This window comes from Aythya marila, assembly GCF_965140915.1.
Source record: "Aythya marila genome assembly, chromosome: 1".
In the NCBI taxonomy this organism is placed as follows: Eukaryota; Metazoa; Chordata; class Aves; order Anseriformes; family Anatidae; genus Aythya; species Aythya marila.
The window spans coordinates 117726632-117751213 of record NC_139042.1 but is presented as its reverse complement, the minus strand read 5'-3'; the positions used below and the strand labels follow the sequence as shown (position 1 = coordinate 117751213).

The following is a 24582-nucleotide window of genomic DNA, read 5'->3' as shown; positions in this document are numbered from 1 at the left end:
CTCCAGCCCATATATCTCAAAAGGGAAGTCAGCGCTGATGGATGATTCACACTGGTGCTTAATTCAGTCTGAGAACAGGGCAGGATGAAAAGGAGAAGTAAAATCCATAGCCTTAGATTCAGTTGGACTTCTCACTAAAAAACAGTGTGGTGTAAAAGGCACGCATACCCAAAGGTTGACTAGCAGTCTTAATTTCAAAGTTTGGTGCAATTATACCCTTAAGGCATGCAAAAGACAACACAGGAAAAATCACCTGTAAATCATCATAACCTAAAGCTCAGTCTTTTAAGTATTACTTTTTGTGATTTTTTTAATGCAGTTTAATTTCCCATTGAGCAGGGACTTACCATTTATTTTATTTAAGCTAAGGTTTATGGAGTCAAGCTTCGTTAAATTTAGACTGAGATCACACAAAATACCAGGACAATCGATAAAAGACCAAACTTCAGTATTGCTTTCAGATACCTTGAGAACTATAAATTGTATGCTACCTTCCACAAAAAAAAAAAAAAAAAAAAGAAAAAAAAAAGAAAGAAAACACAGATCAGTTCAAAACTGGGCTGATTAAACTTGCCAGACACATAACAGTAATTTTGTACATCTGGTCCTTAACAAGTGAATAGCTCTAAAAAGAGCTTAAATTAGCTTTGAAAGACAAATTTAATATTCCATAACCAAAAAGTATCTTTCCAGTATTTTTAAGTGGATCATTTTGCAATAAATTAAAACCACAGACTGAGTGGAAATTGGTCTGCCTCCTTTGAATTCATTAACAACAGGAATTACACTACATGAAATTTCAGCAAACTGGTCTATAAACAGATCTGTAAAACCTCTTCTGGCTCTTTTCCCTTGTTTACAGAAAGAAGGTGAACCCTTAACCAATTTTAAAACCTTATTTTCTAAAGTTACACCCTTCCCAAGTGAATTCTATCTCCAGTCAATTATTTAAACTTCAGAGTTGTTGGTAGGATGGTTAGGGAATGGTTAATTTTGCACGATTACATCTCCCATATGCAACTGCTATTCAGCATCCCACCCGAAGGGCACAATCAACCAATAAAGACTTTGTTCTGATTATGTAATGCTTACAATTTGATCTCCCACTTGAGAGCTCTTTTGGATGTAAAGACGACTGTAACATAGTGACTTTGCAAATACGGTGATGTAATGCTACTCTGGAAGTGACCACATCATAATGAAACATTTGAGCATGTCCAGTAGGAACCACACGTTTCAAAAGCCAAGGTACATTTCAGTCAGAACCATTCAATGCCTAGAGAGCTGTTTCCCTTTCTGATTTCTCTGCCTCTTAAAGACTTTGATACCAAAACCAGAATTACAGTTTTCGCCAAAATTAGCCACAAAGAAAAACCTCTCTTCTTTTGAAGTTAACAGGTTCTTAAAAATGGAGTAAAATTAGCCCTCTTCCAACTTCTATTTATGAATAAGAATGCAAAAAATAAATTTTCTAGGTAATTTTAAGAATGCACACACCCAAAAGGAAGTGGTCAAAAGAACGCATTAAGGATTTGTGCAATTTTTAAGACAGAAGCTTTATCTGGAAATCTAACTTGTATCAACGTATCTATAACTTAACAGTTATGAAGGTGTTTTTACGTATGATTTACATTCAGATGTTGTAAGCGAACATCTACCCAGTACATTCATTGTTCATAAGGCAGAAATAGCAATAGCCAATGGATGTCCTAGGACTGTGCACATGCACACAATTTTAAAAGGACTGTGGCTTTATACACATCAGCTTTATTTCACAACAATGAAGGAGCACTTTTTTTTAAGCAAGAAAAAAGCTCACCAGAAGTAAAACATTTTAACATTTACTAGAGGAATCATACAATAAAAATTCTACTGTCACCTCAGTAAAATCCTTTCTGAACTTGGATTTATGCCAAGTGAAACTTATGCATTTGAGACTCTCTGGGGGCCACTTTGTGATTCTGGAGCTCTTCCCTTTTGCAATGACATTCCTGAAGGAACCCAGGTGTGATCATGAGCCTCCCTTCATTCCAGTACAAATGCTAAAAGCATCTCAATCATTCCTTCCAGTCACTCCACTGGACATCAGCATCTTTACATGGTCCTCCCCACACTTTCCTATAACCTACTTATTGATTTTTCTTCAGCGTAACACAGGCAAACCAAAATTCCACCTGACAAATGTTAGCTTCTTTTATGGCTTTTGGCTCCTGGATGCACCGAGAAATCAGAGATGAGCACAGAACAGCACAAGAGGAGAACAGAAAAAGTCATGTTGATATCTGGTGAAATAGTTGAAAAAAATTAACAGGATAGCAGGAACTACAAGTTTCTCCTGCAGTTCTTTTTTTGTATTATAATATTAGATTGTAATACACTATCATGTTTCCAAAGGATCTACAAACATGATTTCCATCTTGCTTTTGTATTACTTATGATATTAACGATCCCTGAAGCCTGTAGGAATTCACTACCAAAATTGGGTAGCTTTCCTGCTTTTGAGATATACCTAAAATACTCTCATTTCCCACAACACTGAAGCAAAAACAATGGTCAAAGATTGTTTAAACAATCCAAATTCTGTAACATCACTATGTGTGGAAAACATGCGGATATGGCATTTAAAGCTAAGACATCATAAACAGCCTTCAGTCGTTTCTAAAGAGTAACTCACTGAAGAGATCAACAACCTCTGAAACTATCATCCATAAAAGCTCAGGAGTATCTACTAGTCTTGTGTGTACACAGGCAAACTTTTCAGAGCAATTTCCAAAAGGTCAGGAGGGATTTCAGATTTCACTCCCACTCAGACTTTGCTCTGCCCAAGTAAAACCACTAGTACTGGTTTCAACAAGCCTCTGAGGTATGAGTATTTCTGCTGCACAGGTACCTATCCCACCAAAACTGCTCCAAGAACTCCAACCACCCGCCACCCTGACCACTGAGCAAACTATATATAGCAGCAGCTTTCAGGCATGACTTGCACCGATTTAGATATACATGGATAGCTACAAGCTAAGGCTCCACTTACATTCCCAAGCTCCAATGTCAAAGACGTTTTATAACTCCCAAATAAAGTATTTATTCTTGTCAAGCTCTGTATAACCTTACGTTACTCTGGACACACTTTCAGCTTCTAGCAAAATAATCCCTCCTATTTTGGTAGAGTTGGATCCATGTATTTTCATCTTTACTCAGCAGGAATATCAAAAGGACCGATTTTTTGCATGTGAGAATAGCCTTTGCTCATCTACTATGGGGATTCTGAAATAAATAAGAACAGATGAACACAGTAAAAAAAAAAAAAAAAAAAAAAAAAGCATCACAAGAACAAAAAAAATCAAGCATCACAAACGCAGACATCTTAGAGTAGGAAAAGCCAACTTTAATGAGGTTTTATTAGGTCATACACAACTGGGTCTTGTTTAACCAATACAACATAACTTAGGAATTCAGAAAATATACATTCTTTTGCAACTTCTAATTCTAGGCCTCAGTTTATCACATGCAGAATCCAGACATGTCTGTAGGTATTGCTTTGTAAGTTAAAGGAACTAATAAATGTCATCAATTCCTACAAGAAGGTTGCAAGCGGTGTCATAAGAACCATATTACAGTAACTAGAATTGGTATCTTCCTTCTGCCCTTGCTATTGGCTAGAGTTCTGGATATAGATTTGCCTATACACATATATATATTTATTTGGGGAAAAACAAACAAACAAAACCGAAGAGTAACAAATTTACCATGCTTAAAAAACTTTGTATTCATAGGATCACCTACCAGTACTAAGGTTCCTGGTGTTCCATTATACCATCCTTGCTAGGAAAAACAAGCTATTTTAAACTGATATGGAAGAGAAAAACTTGAAATTATACAGCCATTTAAGAAGTTATCTTGTTTCATTTTTTCTTGAGTAACATCACATTGTTTATAAGTCATTAACAATTATTGAATGTACCATTAGATCTGGTAGCGAAGGGAGCTTTGTGCACATTTGTGCACATGTTTCTTTTAAATGGAATTGCATCACCACCTGAAAGCAAGCAATACGTCTCCACATCTAATCAATTCTACATTGCACATCATGATCACACACACAGCATACACAAAACTTTTTATGAACTGCAACTATGATTCAGTTAATGAGTGTTAATCTTTGCATTATGAGCTTCTGAGATTGGCTACAGCAAATAGAAGCCAAAACCAATGTCCTGTCAGAATGCTTTCAATTAAGCTATCAAGGGGAAACAACATAAAAAGGAACAAAATAGAAACTTCACCCTTACACACAACTGAAAAAATAGGTAATTGTACAAACCAGATGAAAAATAAGCTAACCAACAATGAAAAAAATAAGTGAATGGAACACTGAGAAGTTTGCAGGGAAGACTGTTGAAAGTACATGAGATTTTAGGGAATAAAAATGATTTTTTGTCTTTGCTTCAGGTGCTAGGAAAAGAATTTCCTTAAGTCACTTCATTGTGCTCTTGTATGATATTCAAGCATGAAGCAATCTGGGGGTTATTCAAGCATTTACTTCATCTCCTGAAAGACTTTCTTAGTAATAGTCCATCCCGCTGACATAACATCCAGAGACATGAGATCAATAAAAATGTTCCCAGATAAAGACACAAGTTTAACATTGCTGAGTCTAAGGTAATAGTTCTTAATGCTGACATGTCTCATGCAGGCTGCCATAAAAAGCCAAATTAATACCCTTTTGTATTTATTCCCCTTCCTCACTCAAGGGTTTTGTGAAATTTTTGTTGCAGACTCAGGAGCTATGGAGTGTCTGAGTCTGCTAAATACATTTCCCCAAGCCCAAGAGACTCCTTGAACGGTACCTGCTGTGGGCAATCCTAACACAAAGAACTACACGGGACTACGCACTAGGAGATCAAGAAATTCTGTAAATACTTTTCCAGACTAGAGAATTGAACCACACAACGCAGTCACATTTCTAAACTATTAATCTATCAGATAGCTCAGCAATTCTGAATCCCAGAGGGATCAAAGGTTTTCAAGTTATATTATATCCCGAGGAATCCACAATCGAGAATGGCCTATATGGGATACATTTACCTCGGTGTTATTTCAGTACAGATTCCTTGAACAGGTATCAAAATCACCAATAACTTAAAATCCCGTGCTTTAAACAGGAACTAGCGTACGACTTCTGAAATTGCAGAGAATAAGGAAAACATTTTAAAATGTATTTTTAGCACGAATTATAAAAAAAGAAAAATCTATCAAGGCAGAAAAATGCCTCTTATGTAATTTCATAACATAAATGGCAGCACCTAGAGACCCAATAAAGGGCCTGTGAGCCCAACAGCATGTCTATTTTATTCAGCTAACACAGGCAGCCCAACAAAAAACATTTTCTTTCCCTGCAAAGTTTTCTTTCCGCAGCATCCAATAGCCACCTTTTTATTACCTTACTATTTTTGAGATAAGCATTCTGTATCATCTACTTTTTCACTGGGTCAATCTGTAAGAGGCAAGAGAAGCCTGATCAATAGAATTACAACAATGAAATGAAAGGAAATAGATTTTGATCCCCAAATCTCTCTACTTTGTAAACACTAAAAATAGAAAAAAATGACAAACTTGTAACTCCAATATGTACACTGTAGATGGTTCCAACAAGTCTTACAGTTCCTAAGCTGCATTCGAGTCCACATTCACCTAGGTGTGTCCCTCAAAAGCTTGTGCTTTCTCTTTTCTGAGACCAGGTCCTCAGGTGACTGCTGTAGATCTTGCAATCCATAAGAATCCTGAATCCCTTCAATCTGTGTGCTGGGCTTTGTAGTACAAGGTACTGCTGGATCAGCATCACCCAGTAACAAATGAAAAAACAATTGACAGGAAGGGAAAAAAGCAGAAGAGAGGAGACATTCAGTGATATGGAGAAGTAAAGGGACTTGTAATACTTCGATCTACTTCTTTGCTTCGAATGGAGCATCCTCCACTGACACCGTGTTCAGGTCACATCTATGGAAAGAGCTGAGTCAACTTCACTCAAACCTGTGTGTTTATTATTCAAACAAGAACTAAACTGCTCAGAAAGGTTTGATCAGTTTGAACACAGCGACTGAATTCACAGCTTTGGTTAACACACAGAAAATATCTGAGACAGAGATTCATGCAGAGCTTGATCTGAAGCTTAACACTTCTCAGTCACCATTTCCCTGAAGTCCTACAAGAAGAATCTTGCTTTGACTGCATTTCAAAGGAGACGGAGGAAGAAAAGTAGGCAACTAGTATATAGACTTATTATATATATTTAATTTTTTTTTGTTGAGGTCCAGTGACTCAAGAAAGACATTTAAAGTATGTTCACATTATGTGGAATTTTGCTCCCTCCAAGGTACATCAGCACAATAGTCTTCATATGGTTGCAACTCACTTGAGCTACTGCACTAATATTGAAATGGCTGTCATGCTTCCAGAAATAGTCCAACTATTTGCAGACAAGAAAAACATCAGTGCAGAACAACACTAACAAAACAAACCTCCAGGCCCAAGCTGCTTGGTAAAATACACTATTGTGCAGAGTTTTCATAGACTATGAACTGTTATCTCAACTCATTATGTAGAATGGATTACTTGGCTGTATATGGTTTATATGACAAGGCACAGAAATTAAACTCTATTAATGTTTGTTCATGACAAGCTCTGCTCCGCACTAGATGTCTTTTTTAATAAAAAAGTTATCCTGGTCCCATATACAACAAGAGGTCATCTCACAAGCAGACACAGAACATTTGCCAGTCCCTCTTAGGAGAGAGGTCATTAGCAGTCATATGAAGAGATGCAGTCATCAACTTCTGAAGGCGGCGCCCAACAAAAAGGGATCTAATTATCCCTAATATTTGGCTAGGAATTTTGTTTGTGTCTGCCAAAATAGGGAGAATAATGGAATCTGCAAACAATAGGGGAGTTTGGGAAAATATTTCTTCCTGCTGCCAAAAAAAATTAAAAACACACAGTAATGAAGATATGAATCTCTTTCCGTCCATGGTCCATAGTAAAGACACATGAATCTGAAGAATGTTATCTTTAGAACTTTCCCCTGCTTCTCCCCCTTGCCTTCCGCATGCTATTTATCAGTTGTCTGTGCATTGCAGACTGTCATTCGGCTATAATGGCCTTCATATTTCTCTCCATAATATTCAGAAATTCATCTGTGCATTATGAGACAAAACATGAAAACAACTTTTATTGATGAAATCTAAGAGACTGTCAACCACAATGCCAGGGAAATTAATAAAGACAGATTGGACAGAAAAATTTAAAACGATGTTATCAATCCATGAAATAATTCAAGAAGTGAGCCTTCTTACACTGACTTAACACCAAAACTCCCACAGACTTCAGAGACGAGGCTGAGTATACACTGGAGAAAAATCCTTGAAATTACAAGTTATTAGAACGATTAAACATCAGATACCACTTATACAAGCCATTAAGATTCAGCTTGTCAATACCACGTGCTTTTCAATTCTCCGGTATCACTTGCAAAGCTTAAGCAGAACCCCATCCAAAAAAGCAAATAGTTTTAAGTAATGCAAAATCCTAACAGAAGCTCTGACAGTATTTGTACTTCCACAGATGTCTATTTTGGGAATATGAAAGTAACCTAAAGATTTTGATCCCACGGATAATTTCAAAGGCTGAGATTCAGCAATATCTACATGAAGGAAACGTGACTAAGAGCCTGATTCAGCCAAGAATTTCAATATATCATTAAAAACAGGCTTATGCTGAAGTCCTTTTTTTTTTTTTTTTTTTTTTTTTTTTTTTTTTTTAAACAAAATACACGGGACTATGTTTAAGTGCTTTGTTGAACTCAGGCCCAAGTTCTAATTTCCTTTATTTATCTTAGATACAAAATGGCTAAAGGAAGGGGTCAAATGCTGCAATAGATAGGTTATGGGTTTAAGGATAGTGGAACTGCTGCTACGGACTTCTATGGGAAGAAAAAGGAAAGAAGTAGTTTAACGATGGAAGCAATGGGAGGAATTCAGATAGTTTAAGATAAAGACTAAGCAACAACTTCAAAGTCATTTAGCTTATTTTCCCCATCTTTTCCCTGCCTGCTAATCTTCCATCTTTCCAGCTTCTGTTTTTTCAAGTTAAATCCTGAGAGAACATGTGCACAAACAACAAAATAAAATAACACTCAGAGACAGAGACTAGAACAAAGCTATTGCAGTCAGGCTGCAGGGAGCAGCCCCACATTGTCAGGGGATGCACCAAATAAGGTTTTCATTTTGTCTTTACTTTTTACAGATTCATTTTCTTTTGCTGTCACAGTACTTACACTGATTCTGAGCAAGTCCTCCTAGTAACTAAGGGAACTGAGATGGTTTTCAGGAAGCAATGCAAAGCGAGACAGACATATCTGCCTGTCCAAAGGCATCTTTTCCCTCCAGTGAACCTCACCAGGGCTACGACTCTACCTAGTGATACTGGAAGACACTGAATAAAAAACAACCAGTGAAGAAAAGTTTCTCAGCCTCTGTTATAAATGAGCTTTTCATGTTAGCAATCTGGAATTTTTAATCACATAGTTTCATAACAGTGCGTGAAATAGTACTGTACTGTGTCCTTTATCAAGTTGTGACAACACAAGAGAAGGAAGTCAGGTCATTACACACTCAGCTGATGCTCTTTGATAAAGCAGTTTTGCAGAAGGTCACAGATGTGCACTTCTATACCACAGAGGAGAATTAATTAAGAAACTACAAGTTCATACTTTGGCTATCCCCAGATGTAAACACAGACAGGAGGATTTGCATTCCCTATTCCATGCTCTAGCCTGCCCCCAGACTGTCAATAAACTTATCACCAGCACTATCGGAGCTGTGTTCCTAGCGACTCCAAAACAGAACTGAAATATAAGGATGCATTTTGTTTACCAGCTTCTGGGAAGCCTTCCTTCTTCAAAGCTGCGCATAGGCTACAACAGCTCTTTCATGTGGCGTGGCAAAAATGCAGGCAATTTTCACGTAGATAGACTGAAGAGATAGGGAATGTGCGGGTGAAGGGGAAAATGCAGGGAAAAAATAATAAGGAAGGAAAGAAAAAAATAACTAAGTAAAAAAGTAATTTTCACTCTACTCATTTTTATGGGTATACACAGACACACATAGGTTTAAAAGCATGCATACATATTTAACTCCTAGCTACCTTTTACAGATCTCTGTTACACATACTAGACTCCTACTTACCTGACTCCCCTGCAGCTTTAACAGGACACAGCATTTCCCACAGCCTGTTCTAAACCAGGACCTGCACCTGCAGCTGTCCTGCTCTTTCAAATAACTGCAGAGTCCCAACAGAAAAGATGAGTCTGTACCCGCATACAAAATCAACTTCATCTTGAAATATTTTATTTAAACATGCCAATGGACAGATCAGGATAAGACATTTCATTATCTCTGAAACCAATTCATAGGGGTCAATATACAGGTATCTCTCTTTTAAAGAGATTTGGAAGATTTCTGATCAAGCACACAAACCCAAACTCTCTCAAAGACAGGCAAGGGGACAGCAGGATCATCCACACACACATGTAACACACTTCTGAATAAGCCCTGGCTCAGGTGCAGTGCAAAGGGCTGGCTGAAAAATTCCACCTGAAAAATAAATATCTTTTTAAGACTGCACTCAGGGTAAATATGTGCAAGGTAGCTAAGAAATGTCTTTATTTTTAATGAAATGCAAACATTTTAATCACCATTTGACTTCAAACACATGGACAACACCCCCAAATAAGTGAATTTCATTATGTTAGTGTTGTGTTCCTGTATATATTAAAGCATCCTAAAAGCTGGCAGTAGGACAGCATAAGCTATGTTAGAGTTTATCTGAAGACTAAAACTCAAACGCTGCAAATAAATGAATTGTGGATACATCTAATTTGAACAAAGCTGCACAAAATAGCGTGGAAAACCCTTTTCCATGGTCTAATTTACTCGTCAGCACAAGAGGAGCTTATTTCATTAACTTAGTGGAATTTCAGCAACAAGTTTTATGCCTGTTTCAGGTATTTCTTTCTTGCGTTCGCAGTGTTTATTCAGGGTGTACGCTGAAGGACAGGGAATGCAACAGATACATTTTAAGCTCTTCAACCTAAATCCTTCTTTTTGGCCTCCTGCCTCTTCCCTAAATATTAAAACAAACGACTCATTTCTTTAAGACCTCCTTACTAAAAATAGTTGGCTGGGCTGCTTAATTGTGTTAGCTGAAACACAAACAGATGAAAAGGAAAGGGTTTTGCAGGGAAAACATTGAAGAGAAAAAAAAAATTTAGATTTCATCTGGCCTTCCCATCATCACTCGGAGAATTGTTTTGTAGTTACATCATCAGGAAATAAAATACTATCCTCTGCGGACCCCGACTCTTTACAGAAGGAGGAAAAAAAAAAAAAAGAAGGCTTGAAGTTCGTATCGCCCTCTGAGGAGCTCAGCTAAAGTCACTTTTTTTGTCAGGTTAAAAAGCAAGCAAGCAAAAAGGCATAAAAAGGAACCCCCCTGAGGCCGGCTTATTAAAGAAGATGACCTTGAAGACAATTTCTTAGCTCAAACTCCAGACTGAGTGCAAGAGATTACAGCTCATCAGCTAACAACTCCTGCCGCCTTCATTACGGACACTATAGCAAGGAGCTGTGGCAGCCCGGACCTCGGGCACATTCTTCCATGGGCCGGTAGGCAGCCGCGAGGCTTTCGCACCGTCCGGAGTGTCAGCTGGAGCCAGGAGGTATTAATAAGCTTCTCCCAGCGCTGGCCATCACCGAAACGCCGCGACCAGGCAGCGAAAGGCTCAGCTCCTTATATGGCGAGGTAATGACGTAATGCTCCATAGGCTTGGGGCTCGCCCGGCGCCCATCTCCCATTGTTCCTTCGCTGGGACCGCTGCCGTGTCCGTCCGTGGGACCCGCTGCTGTTCCTGGGACCGCTGCCGCCCGTGGGACCCGCTGCGGCGCGCAGCCCCTCGCCAGCCCCGGAGCTGCAGGTAAGAGCGGGAGGGCAGGAGAGCGCTGCTGCCAGCCTTCTTTATCCTACCGGGACGCTTCTGGCGGAAAGGTCGCTTTCGGAAAAAGAGGGGGCAAAAAAAAAAAATAATTGAAAGGGGTGAGGAGCGGAGAGCGGTGGCAACGGCACCAGGAGGTCTGGAAGATGCCCGGGCACTCGGAAGCGGGATGAGCAGCTCGAGCGCTAAAAGCTGCGCTTTAAACGATTCCTGCGGAGCCAACAGAGGAGGAATGAATTTCAGGCTGAGGAAGGAGGCAGTTGTGAATTACACACACTTTCCAAATTGTTGGATAAAATCATGACTGCATCCGAAGCTGTGGAAGGAGTCCAACTGTATTGTAATATATTAGGTAGGGCTACTGCTGCATTTATATGCATATGCTATATATTAGGATACATGTGCGAGCACATGTCTCTAAGCACTTAGGCTACTTTTGAACAACTTTTACTGCAGCTCACAGAGCGATGTATAAATCGCCACAGACATTATTTTGCAGTAAGATTTTGCCATGTCCGAAACAAACAACTGTAACTAGGGTTTAATTACTAACAAACTTTGCAACTCCTACACACTGCTTCCCTCTTCTGTGTCTTGTGTGCAAGTGTCAAGCCGCGAGAGGACAGAGCTGTCAGATTTTCAGGAAAAAACTTGAAACACTGCTCACCAGACAGACAGAGGCTTTACAAACCAGAAAGCTTGCTGCTCTCTGAGGCTGGCTCTGCAAGGTGTTGCAGTTAGCAGCTCCAGAAACTGAGACGGAGAAGCAGCTCCGGTGAGGCACTGAGCACCTTGAAAGAGCAGACTTCAGCGTGTTTACAGCTCACATCTGCCTAGCACACAAAATTACACTGTCCTCTCCCTGGATTAAGGACCAAGCCCTGTCAAATCGCTGTTTATAGGAACAACTGCCATTAAGTCAATTGTACTGTCCTACTTGCAAATTCAGGCTACTAAGCATTGCTCTCCTGAGCCTTATGTGCACTTTAAATGTTGCACAAGTTTGACTGTTTAACCCCTTTAAGCTCAGACAAACTTCTCAAAAGGAAAATCAGACTTTGTTGTATTTTTTGCATTTCCCTTAACATGAAATTAAATAGGCATTCAGTGTTAGTACAGATAGCAGAAAGGTGTAGGCATTCAGTGTTCATACAGACAGCAGAAAGGTGGCTGGTTTTTTTCCCCTCTTTCATCCAAAGTTTTAAACCCTGCAAAATCCTTGCTCATGTATGTATTTAAGAAAAATTTCAGCTGATACAATCCTATCTTTTCCAATCTTCGTGATTCTATTTGTTTTGCTTTATTGTCCAACATACAAGGAGTTAGAGACTAAGAATCAAAATACCATGTGAACACTTGGTGAAATTTTTCAATTCTTAAAAGAATTCAGTGGTCATTTTCCCCATGGCTCTAAAATCTTAAATATATACAAACATTTCATTTCAAAGATAACTCAGATATTTCTGTATTAACCACCTTGGCATTTAAATAAAGGTCAAATTTACACTTCCAAGATAATCTTCCTTGTAATAAGTGAAGTCTACACCTCTGTTGATACCTTTAGTCTACCTGGCTATAGAATCACGAGGGCACTGTGTAGTACATACAGAACAACAAGAATCCCAGAAACCAGAACAAATGGAAGCTTGTATTAGAAAACCAATACTCTGGATCAGTATCCTAAACCCTTACAATGTCTTCTGCTTGCTGTTCTGCTGTATGTACATCTCTTGCAACCTACATCTCATCCCAGATAAATGATTTAGTTTCCTATACATCCTATTTCCAGTGGGTTTAGTAATTAGTAAACGCATCGGCAAGTTATAAAGTAAAAGCATTAACTACGTTGTGAAAAGATATGTTGCAAATCAAAATTAAGAAATAGACCTTCACACGTGTCTGAGGAGGAGCGATAAGCAGAAGTCAAAGGACTACAATATGATGAACAAAGAATATTTACAGAAATATTACACGTGCAATAAACTTAGGTCATAAAGGCAGGAAGCAGAAATAGAAAAAAGACTACCCATAGCTAAGAGACTATTTCAGCTCTTCTAAATCCAGCACAGGAGGGCAACATGTACCATTATTTATTGCTTTAGAAATATCCAAAGTACCATCTGTACTGTGAATACTGCTAGTCTAATACAAATCATGGTTTCTATCAATAAACAGAAGAAATCTATTTCCCATAGCCTGTCTTCCAGAAAGACAGACTTCCTTTTGAAGGGAAAAGTTTCTTCACTTAATACCTACAGGACCAATTTTGCTCTCGTTTCTACTGGTTAAAGTCCAAAATAATTACTCAGGTATCATGATTAACATTTCTTGCAGTTGTTTTTTTTTCCCCACAGTATTATGTACCTTTGTTTTGTCACAGATTTCTTTGTATGTATTGAGACTACCTAATTTTAAGCAATCAAAATGTTAGCTTGCATCACTTAACAGTAAAAGGAAAGAAGACAGTAAAGGAAAAGAATTGGCATGTAATTAAGTCTTGAGCACCTGCATTCCTTCACTTCAGTTTCTCCTTACTTACAACATACAATGTAAAGAGAAAGCACTTTAAGAACAAGCACATCCTCCAGAAATGAGAGTCAGCTTCTGATCAGACTGCATTGGCCCTTTGTTCCTTCCCCGTCACTTCCCTTCCTTCCACTGACCGCTATCACGTAACTGCTGACAGCAAAAGTTTTAGATTGATCTAGAAGATCAACAGGTATCACTTGCACTTTTTTTTATTTTCCCCATTAGTACTAATATAATCAAGTCATTGCTCGCTTTTTCTTACTAACAGCACTTTCCTGTTATTTACCCACTTGTGTGATGAATGATCACATTTGCCACTGGCATGGGATATTAAAAAAAAAAAAAAAAAAAAAAAAAAAAAAGAGGGAAGCCTGATTTTAGTCCTAAAAACAGTTTCTACGGTGTGGCAGTTCTTAAAAAGCTGGCACTTTTCTTCAGGGAAAATCCTTTATCAGATGTAGATTGGCATGGAAAAGCAAGCAGCTACCACTCCTCAGTAACTCTCCTGCAAACAGCTTCTCTCAGATCCTGGGTGTGGTATGACCTGAACACAGTTCATTACAGAAGCAATTAAAATAACCCATAAAAATACTTAAGCCAGAGAACACTAAGGAGGTTATAATGTAGAAAGACACGTCTTTAAAAACCATCCTATAAAATTTAATTCTGACTCATTAATAGTTCCCTTTAATACTTCAGCCTGTTATCAAATTGATGTGAACTTAGAAACTGTAACTTACCACTAAAAATACATTTATTTTAATTGCTTAGGTCTGTCTTCCTCATTTTAAATGGATTTTGCCGGGCATCCATGAGGTTTACCTTGAGTTTTTTTGATGTGGTTGAAAGCTTAGTTAGTTCCCCATTCACTAAGCTGTATTACTCAGCTCTAAAGCGTAAGAGACATGGCTGAAAATTTCTAAATATAGTGCCCAGTCTCGTGCTCTAAGTGAAGTAATGGGCATTCTGAGTCCTAATGGCTCTCGGTGCGTTATGCTGATTTTGAGGTTTGCTGTGTTGTTTCCTGTCAGTGAGGCAGGAATCGCTTTGATTGCACGGCCAAGGCACCATGTTGTTTCTGGAAGGTCAAGAACAGCAATTTCACACGTCTTGACCAATGGAGCACACTCAGGCATTTATAGCTCACTTTCCTCGAGCGTTCAGAAACTCAAGGAAAGCGTATTTGAAGATTTTCTGTAGCACTTGGTAGCCTCCAGTTTAAAAACAGTACAAAATCAATACTTTTCAAAGCACTGCCTGCTCAGCAGGGTAACTGAAATGAGGTGATAAAGAAGGTGAATGCTCCTGCTATAAACGAACACTAGGTTAGCCAAGATAAGACAACACCCAGACCTCCTTTAATAATAAGATGGGGGAGAAAGCTCAAACTGACCTGGCTTAGCAGCATTTCAACACAACTCAACGTCCTACAATCTCAGTCACTCAAGATGATAAACGCACACATTTTCCTGTTGCAGAAGTCACCCCTTCTGCGACAGCTCATCGTGTACGTCATGGTGGTGTAAAACATCCACTTCAGCCTTGAGCTGGTCAAGGGGACCTGTAGATAACCACCAGAGAGTAGTCACTGAAGAACCCACGCTGTTTTACTTCATGCTGCATGCTCATAGAAGCAGAGCAACCAGAGCCCACCATCACCTTGTGCTTGAACTTCAGCAAACCCTGAAAAAAGTGCTACTAGCAGGGGGCACAAAGCTCTGATGAACATGACTGAAAACGTGGATATAAGAAGTGAAATGAAATACTTTTGACTAGGAGAAAAAAAAGTTATCTATCAGAGGCATTTTGATTTTTGCATAATAATTCCATAAACAGACCATTTTTAGTTTATAAAAGGAAACCTTTTCTAATCTCACCAGATGTTTTGCCCAGACTCATTCATACCCGCCAGGTCAGACAACATTCAATATTCATGTTTATGCCTGTACAATATCAAACAAAACAACCTGATCAAAACTGAGACCCTTAAAAAAAAAAAAAACAAACAAACTTATTTCTTTTTAAATGGGGGTGGAGGGATTGATTAATCTTGCATACATTTCAGGGATGTAAAACAATGCACGATCCAGATTTCATTGTCCTTTACTAAATTCCAAAGGCCTGGGAAGGAACACAACAATTGCATTGAAGTTAAAAGAAACAATAGGTCAGGGAGATTTTGTTTTTGTTTTTAAAGATCTGCCTGAAACCTTATATTCAAGGCAATTTCTTTCCAATTCACTGTAAGAGTGGAGAGACAAAGCTCATCTCGTGTTTGCATGGCAACTACTGTAGTGGGTGCATAAGAGATGGGAAAAAAATTAAAATACTGACCTTAACCAGTATGTTGCTACTACAAGGCAAAACACATGCACACAAACAACAACAAAGATTGGCTGTTTAAAAATAGTAACCTACTCATAAAACTCACATTTTAATTACACACCTAGTTTTAGCTCACAGACAAAAACATCTCAAGGAATGTGTAAGCTACCTGAATTCCACCACATTTTTTTGTTTCAATCAATATTTTGGTAAAATTTGCAGAAATTTCAGTCATTAAGTCAAATTATTATGAAAATTTGGAAGTTTTACCACCACTAAGCCTGGCTTACCTGAAATTAATTCTACCCCCTATATTCCTAAACATGATTTGATTCTACTTAGCTACATAGATATTTCTTAGAAGCAGATTGATAAATGCCACAGTTGTTTTAGTTTTCAGCTACAAAATACTCCTCCCAGTCAAGCACTTACACAACTTCAGCCATTCTGTCTCAGATCCCTTTGTAGAGAAGAGGAAAGTGAATGAAGTAAGCCTCATTTATTTATGAAGTTTGGTCTCCTGAACCTGGGGGTACCACAACTCCACATTTGGGGCAGCTAGCCCATAATATAAATATCTGAAATCCAATGCTCTATGTATTAACTTGGATGTAGCTCTATGAGAACTAGGTCCTCAAACAGCTATTAATGATTTTATATAGGAAGGTGGAAAAAAAAAAAAAAAAAAAAAAAGTGATTTCTTACTGCTCAAAGCTGAAACATTTTCTTAACTTACGAAATAGTACCATATAATCCTTCACGTAAAGAGAACATCTTTTGACTAGCAGTTCACATCATTCCCAAATTAAATAAGAAATTGGCTTCAATGAAAAGGCCACCACGAACCTTGGCAGGCTTAAAACTTCTCCTAAAATGTTTCTAAAAACATGTCTAAGATATAAATAGCCACTTGCATTTTCATATATATGGGTAAGCTGGACAGGGGAATATAAACCCACAAAGTTATCAAGCATAACTTCCGTATAGGACATTCCTAGACAGATAAAATAGATGGTCTACAGCATGGGGAAAAAGGATGACAGCAACTGCTGGAAGTGCTTAGGCTTCTGCTAGCTGGTGCACACCTTGATTCCCTTTTGGGAAAACAGCAGGCAACAGCTGACAAGAACCTAAAAGCATACAGATTTTGCTAACCCCTAAAAAGGAGGAGGAAAGAAAATGCAACACAGCATAGAAAAGAGCAGCCACTTACAAAAGGGTCAGCTTGTCCTTTGCTTTGTTCCCATCCCCTGATTAAAGCTCTAGATAATTATTGCCGCCCTTGTATACGGCAAAATTTTCTTATTTTAGACTTGATTAACTGGGGGGACAACAAATCAGAATTTGACAAGAATTGAACATTTTATAACCTGTATATGACCCTCTCATATACTTGGGATAACACAGTTAACCAAATAACTTGCACATTTTGTCTAGAGATAATGGTGTCTTTTCATTGTCAGCAACTGAAATCACTTTTTAAATTAATGATAAAAGCTAAAACGTATTACATCAGAAACATACTGCACATGAAAGCATGCTACAGCTCCTTCATTTCTGAGTGACATCTGAAAAGAGGAAAATACAACCTAAGCATCACAGATCATCAGCCAAGAGGCAAGAAGAGTGATCAAATAGGGCATGTAGCCAAATGCCCCTCAGTCACATAATGATTCCTGGTTATAAATCAGTTTGGGGTACAATAACGAGCTAGAGATCGTTCAACTGAATTACCAACTTGAAGAGCCTTTATTTGAAGGGGCAAGGAAAAAATACACAGACATGACCCTCCTTTTTCCTAAAAAGGCCTTTTTTCTATGGCAGTTTTTGAAAGACATAAGAGAAAAAAAAACAGAAACCAACTAAAGATGGAAAAAGTAAGCATCTCTCTTGGCTTTAGGAAGACTAATTTAGGAGTTCAAGAAACCATTGCACACAGCATAGCTAGAACTAGCTAAGTCCACTTTTTCATCCTAACAATTCAGTGTTTTTTTTCCCTAGAAAAAACATTTATTTTCCAAAGCAAGCAACAGTCACTCCAGCTGCTGAACACACGTGCAAGTAGCTACAAAAAAAAAAAAAAAAAAAAAAAGCAGCTGATTCTAAACACAAACTGTTACTGGCACTTTGACTGGACACATGTCTAAAGGATCTAACTTTCATTTATGCATAGGCAGGGTGTTTGATGTTTAACACAGTGAATTCTCAAGGCCATACAAGAGTGGACAATCTTACTTGAATACATCATAATCAACCAATCTGAGAGTAAAAGATGTTTACTTAATCACAGGTGAAGACTATTTTAATTCCTTGTTATTTAAATCTATGAAGTAAACCTTAGAACTAGAAGAAAACATTTCTCAGACTAGCAGCAGCAGCTCTCAGCTGTAGTTTCCCATCCTGTAGTCTAAAATGTCTTCTTCAAGAGGAAGAGTTAGGAGAAGCAAAGGTGACAAATCCTGAATAAGAGCATCTATGCTAAGGATTAACATGCTTTAACCAAACATGCACCTTTTGATGATTCACCGAGTGTTCCCAGGCCAAGGTAGGCTGAGGTCCTGTTGAAATAACACAACTTCCAAACATCCCATGCTTCAAGTCCCAACAAATTCAGATGTAGAAGACACTTAGCAGGATTAGGACAGATGGCAAGGAAGTGAATTATTTCCCAGGCAGTGACATTGTCTGAATCAGAGCTTCAATACCTAGAATCATACCCAGAAAATTTGTAATATGTGGGAAATAGTCTTAATACAATTTATCAAAGAATAATACTGCAAATTAGGAAACTGACAGCATTCTTCATCACTTGTAGCTTCAAAGCTGTCTTTAGCCACTGAACTGCACTGTGCTGCACTGCTACCAGCTCCTTTTCACTTAAGTCCTCCAAGAGGAAGTGATGGGAAGGTCCATTTTAGGGAAAACAGATACCCTCCCATTGTCAGGTCTATAAGAAAATTATTAACTCCACGAATTTGGCATCAAGGTAAATTTAAATTTCTCAATCTACACTTGCAGTAACAATTAAGGTTCAAGTTTTATGCTAAAGAAAAGAAGGGGTGCCACCTCAGCACAGTCTTCATACACCCAGGGTTTATTATACACAGATGTACTTCAGAAGCCAGCACACAAAAAAGGGCTTATTCTTGTCTTAGGATGTATGTAGATAATAAAGATTTTATGGCTATAAACATGACCTCAATAAGTCATGTAATTTTATCCACCTGCACAGGAGAGACAACACCTGCATCATTCCTAAGGAATTATTGTCTAATTGTTTTTAAGTACCCCCCCCCCCCCCCTTCCTAAAAATGATGATGAACTCCCAAGCCTTCCCAGACAAACCCATTCAATACCGAAGTACCTTCACCATTTGTCTTACAATATTAACAAAATATTGTAATTACAATTTAAGCACAAAAAATCTTGTCACATGTATTGGAGCACACGAAGAACACACTGCAGTTTGCAGTCAACTTCCACTTGTCTAAAAACAAGAGGCTGCTGTATGACTGAGCAGCTTATCCAGGTACCAATGGCAACTGGAAAGTCCTAAATTTTTGCCACTGCTGCTGACCAGTAACATAGAAGTAAGGCCATAGTAGCATAAGAGATAGGCACGGTGCCTGTTCCACCCATGGATGAAAAAGCAGCTCTAGACATTTACTTCTATATAAAAATCTGTGTTAAAATTGTTTTAGAGAACATCCAATTCCTGTAAATGTTATGGGAAAATGACATTTATGACTAACTAGTCCCCTCTGAGAAACATGATGTGTTGTTGTTGGCTAAGTGCCATTTTCTGTCATACCAAAAATATTAACTAATTGAAGTTTAAAAAAAGTTTGTAAGAATTGGATATTTGCACAATTATGCCTAGTTCTGGTCAAGACAACAGAACAGCTCCAGGTAAATCAGACAGCAGAGAAGCACCCATTTACCCAACTGCATCCAGGAAAAAACACTGATAAAACTGGAGGTCCACCTTGAACCTACACTCTACGATGTTACATTCAAGGGGAAAAAAAATATCAAATTACAGGCAGAAATTATCTATTGAAATTTCTTATAGATAACAAATTTCAGACTGTTTCTTAATCTAAAAGAGGTATTCAACTGACAAGTGTAAAAGGAAGACTAAAAGGTTAGAAACTTACAGAGAGCTGAAGCAACTGAGGCATTCAGGGATTCAGAACTTCTGCAAACTCTTCAGTTGCTTGAATGATGCAGATAAAATACTACACTCAAAAATTCAGCCCCCAAACTGTTAACACTTCCATGAACAGTAAACACAACGTGCAGGTGGCATTTACCTCATGAACTAAACACACATTGCTTGCTTGGGGTAATCAGTGCTAGCAGCAGCCTGACCAGGAGCTTCCAGAATTTGAGGCACAAAGAAGAGCATGCATCTTGCCCATCTTCCCATGGGGGAAAGACAAGCAGGGCTCGAAAAGACAGTTTGCAGGAGCTCAGTTAACTCCTGCTACCATTTGTCTTGGATAAATGGTAGCAGCGGGCTGCAAGGATAACACTTCCCAGTACTGATACTCCATACAGAAAATGCAAAGGTGTACACCTGCCCATGGGGAAAAAAAGGTGGAAAAGCACTATCCTGTTTACCTCTGTAATACTGCGAGCTTTGTAACGCTGGTGATTGTAAGAACAGCTCAACAATGTGTGGTCAAGCAATAACGTTTTATTAGTAATGATTAAAGCATACATTTAAAACAAAGTTCGGGTTCATAAAGACATAGGATCCCTCCTACTGATTTAACTTGCTCAAAATGCAGTCGTTTCAGTGACATTGCCATTTAAAATTTGACTAGTAACTATAACACTAAAACCTCTTGATTAATACTAATTCTCAAAATAATCCATTACAGCAAGTCAACACTGCTTTTCTATTTTAAGAAGTCTGAAGTCCAGGCACAAAATTTTACTTGTTTAAGCTGAAGGAAAAAAAAAAAAAAAGGACCTGGATTAGTAACTGAAAAGATTTGTCTCTGTCTTGGTGCTTTGACCCCTACACCACATCTCTTGTGGTTCATCTTTCCATTTCCTTCTGAAAGCTTTCCATCTGCAAAACTATAATTTCCTGGCTGACGTAAATTTGAAGGGTTCCAAATTCTGGTGTTGCATCTGAAATCACTTGCTTTATTTCTGACTTAACAGGCAGTTTGCTGGGGGGGAAGGAGAGAATGCACTACAGTATTATGAAAATAATCCCAAACTATTAACCACCGAAACCCAATCATATTCATGTGAGCCTGTTAAGTTATTGACACATTTAGATTCAGAACATAAAGCTATTAACACTTGCACGCCATTGAACTGACAGCAGTAATAGATACTAACTTCAAAGAATAATGAAATAATCTGAAATAGTTGTTAATAGAAAGAGGGACGGAAGAAAGAAGTAAATCTCCCAAACATAACACATCAGAATACAGCTCACAACTCATTGTGTTGTGCTTTCCAGTTGCTGAACTCTGGGAGGTTTTTCTTTTAAGGCAACTCCAAGTAAAGCTTGTTGTTCTTGAGGTCTTGTCAGGACAGAGCTCATTACAATTGTTTTTCAGGGTAGGTAGTCAAGGAAGGGAAAAAAAAAACAAACAACAAGAAAAAAAAAATCCCTGTCAGCAATTTAATAGGATATCAACGTCTTCACTCCTATCTACAAGTCATGAATCTTCCCTGTTGATTACCTCGGATGCTACAGAGGGCAGGCATTACAAGATTAGAAGTGAATGGCCAGAATTAAGAACCCATACATTGCAAATCTGAACAGTTATTGGCACAGAAGGCATTGCTATTTTTATACAATACTGGTGTTTGGATAGGTGATTTCCAAGAATATCTAGATACAGGAAGAATATAACTCGACAGATTTTTTTTGTTTGTTTGTTTATCAACTAATGTTTTAGGATAAAGTAAACCTGAATTTTAGTACTGGATTGAAGTTACTCCAACCAGATGTCACTGTTGATCCAGTCTTAAATCTCAAACTTACCAATACAAATTTCAAACATTTCTGATGCCATTTATTGTCTCCAAATTTACACTGGATTTTATAATATCTATATCCCTATTCAACCAGGAGGATTTTTTAATAAGTTAGTAGTTGTGAAATCATGGTCACAGTCAATGTTACTGTTACAGATTAATTTGGTTTTCAAAGAATATATTATCCTGTTTACATTTACGCAGCATCACAGCTAAGTACATCTGGTTATCCATTTTAAATTTTGCCCAAGTTAACCCAGAACTGGCAACACCATTCATCATATATGACTTCTATTAAGCTTTGTAAAGCAAGTCAGCGTTTTAAGCATCAGATAAAACAATGATTACCTCTCTGTGGTAGTCTGTGGAGTAATGAGCAGAACTCACACCCCCCTCATTAAAAGTCCTTATTTAATAAAATAAATTTCCTTATCAGGAGATCTGCCTTACACACAGTCTCTTGCAGCTGAGACACCCTTTGCAGAGGTTTGCATCCTAGGATGAACTAATGATTTAAAATATCTTCACATAAATAGTATACTGCAAAACAAATTTTAAAGTAAGTGCTAGCATTCTGTCGGGAAGTGCTGACTGATTCAGATAAAGCCAACAGATTACACAACAGCTATGGTATGTTGCTGCTGCTGTAATTTCAAAGGATTTTGACTTTCTTTATGACGGGGAAAAAAAAGAAGCATCAATACAGATAATAAAGAGAGCTATAAAAGTAGCCATAACATATGTCTTCATAAAAACTACCCCTCAGTGAGTAGAACTGTAGGCAAAGAAAAGAAACACACAGATACCCTAAGACCAGAAACTCAGATTAACAAACCCAAATTTTACTGCCACAAACTATGGAAGGCACAGACAGGCTGGCTTTCTTCTGAAAATAAATACTTAACAGTATTGGTGTCAAAAATTACACCAACTTTTAAGATTTACCAGAAATGATGAAGCATGTTTCTTCTCTTATAAAAGCCAGACGATGGCTTATTGCTAACTGGGAAGAATGCCTCAGACGAAGAAGCATGACTTCATCTACATTTAAAAGCTTTCAGCTTAGCATTTTTATTTGCATTGTACAGGGGGAGATTCAAGTACACGTCCAAAAACTTTAGAAGAAAGTCTCCCTCATGTTATAACCTGTAAAACCTCTATTAAGCCACATCTTCAATCGGGGAAAAAACACAAACTGGATAAAAACAGGCATTTAAGACTTACAAAAAAGCACCCCAAACATTCAAAATCTTAGTCATTTCTACAGCATGACCTCATACATATCAAGATATTGATACTGATCAGGTATATGCTAAGATCTCAATACTTTGGCAGAAGAAATGATAGAAGTCCAACTAAACAAAAAAAAAAAAAAAAAAGAACACAAAAAAAACAGAACCTATTTTCACTTGCATCCTTAATCCTTAAAGAACTCAGCTATCATTACATTATTCCTTTAAAAAAAATATGATTCTAAGAACAACGATTCACTCTAGAACAAGCTAAAAGGCAAGAGTTTTGCAATCTCAGTTTCCCACGCTTTCTTTAGTTTTCCTGAAACTCAGAGGAAAAACAGCTCCCCTAGAGTCCTGTAAAAACACAAATTAAACAATATCAATGTAGTACAGGTCCCTGCAACAGCGGAAAACTGCACTTGAAAATAAAAAAGGTATCACATGACACCAAGAAGACAATGAGCTGTTTTGGGTGTCGTGTAAGAGCACATAGTAGTGCATTGCTAAATATAACATAGTGAAGCTGAAACCATAAGCATTAAAAAAATTCTAGAAAACAAGACAACACGACTGAAAACATAGCATTGAGGCCAAGAGGCTATAGCATACAAGCTGAGAAATGCAGTTACAATGAACAGATGAGAGCTGATGATGACATATTTCTTTAAGGAAAAAAAAAATGGTATTGCAAACAAGTACGATAGTAGGCCACAATAAAGCAGTAATTTATAACAGAAGCTCTGAAGAAAGAGTAATAAGACACTGCCCTGACTCTGTTTAACTACCTAGCATTCGTGTTCATAAAAACGGTTTCCAATGCCTGTTTTTGCTGGCCTGGTTTCAGAAAGGGTTCTTGTAGTCCTATGAAGTCAACTGCCTGGAATTATCTGTGAATACTTTGCCTCAATGATATACCTACCTTTGTCTAAAATGAAGTTACTTTACCATGAAAAGCTGAAAACGTAAATGCTAAAAATATTTTAATGGATAGGGGAGTTCCCATTCCTTTATTTACTTTTGAAGTCAACTTTTTCTGATCCTTGTGTGTTTTTGGCAAAATTACTCTCTCAGATGCAACATACCTATGTCCTTCAAAGAGACCTGGTGGCTTAAAAGTTCTTTGTTTTGTTGTTGTTTTTTCCAAAACTTGCTTATGGAATCTAAGGTCACACTTTCACTTTTATTTTTCTGCTATATACATGGCCAGACTTTATAATACAAGACAAAAAAAACTAGGCTTCCCCTTGCATAAGGAGAAAGTTAAACAGGTATTCAGTCTCCATCCTGCAACCCCACATTTATCAAAAATGAACGCAGAAGCATATTTAATGACACATGATCCAAAACAAAACAAAACACCATTACAACTTTTTTTTTTTTTTTTAAAAAAAGAAACATTAAAATCCTTTAACAGCTTCTGAGTTCTGCTCCACAATTTAACTT

At 37.8% G+C, this 24582-nt stretch overlaps 2 protein-coding genes across 6 annotated transcripts in view; one reads left to right on the top strand and one right to left on the bottom strand.

Moving 5' to 3' along the window:
* The window catches only part of CMSS1 (cms1 ribosomal small subunit homolog), a 232512-nt gene that overhangs the window by 184995 nt on the left and 22935 nt on the right, over nt 1–24582 (bottom strand). The gene's annotated exons all lie outside the window — the stretch shown is intronic.
* FILIP1L (filamin A interacting protein 1 like) overlaps nt 1–24582 on the top strand; it is a 198920-nt gene that overhangs the window by 153239 nt on the left and 21099 nt on the right. The window contains exon 1 of one of the 5 annotated variants that reach the window (XM_082767219.1): nt 9769–11026. The exons of the other annotated variants lie outside the window; for them this stretch is intronic. Coding sequence (XP_082623345.1) covers nt 10866–11026 — 161 coding nt within the window. The 5' untranslated portion in view covers nt 9769–10865. Of the gene's footprint in view, nt 1–9768; nt 11027–24582 lie in introns of those variants that run through there. 5 annotated transcript variants of the gene reach the window in all.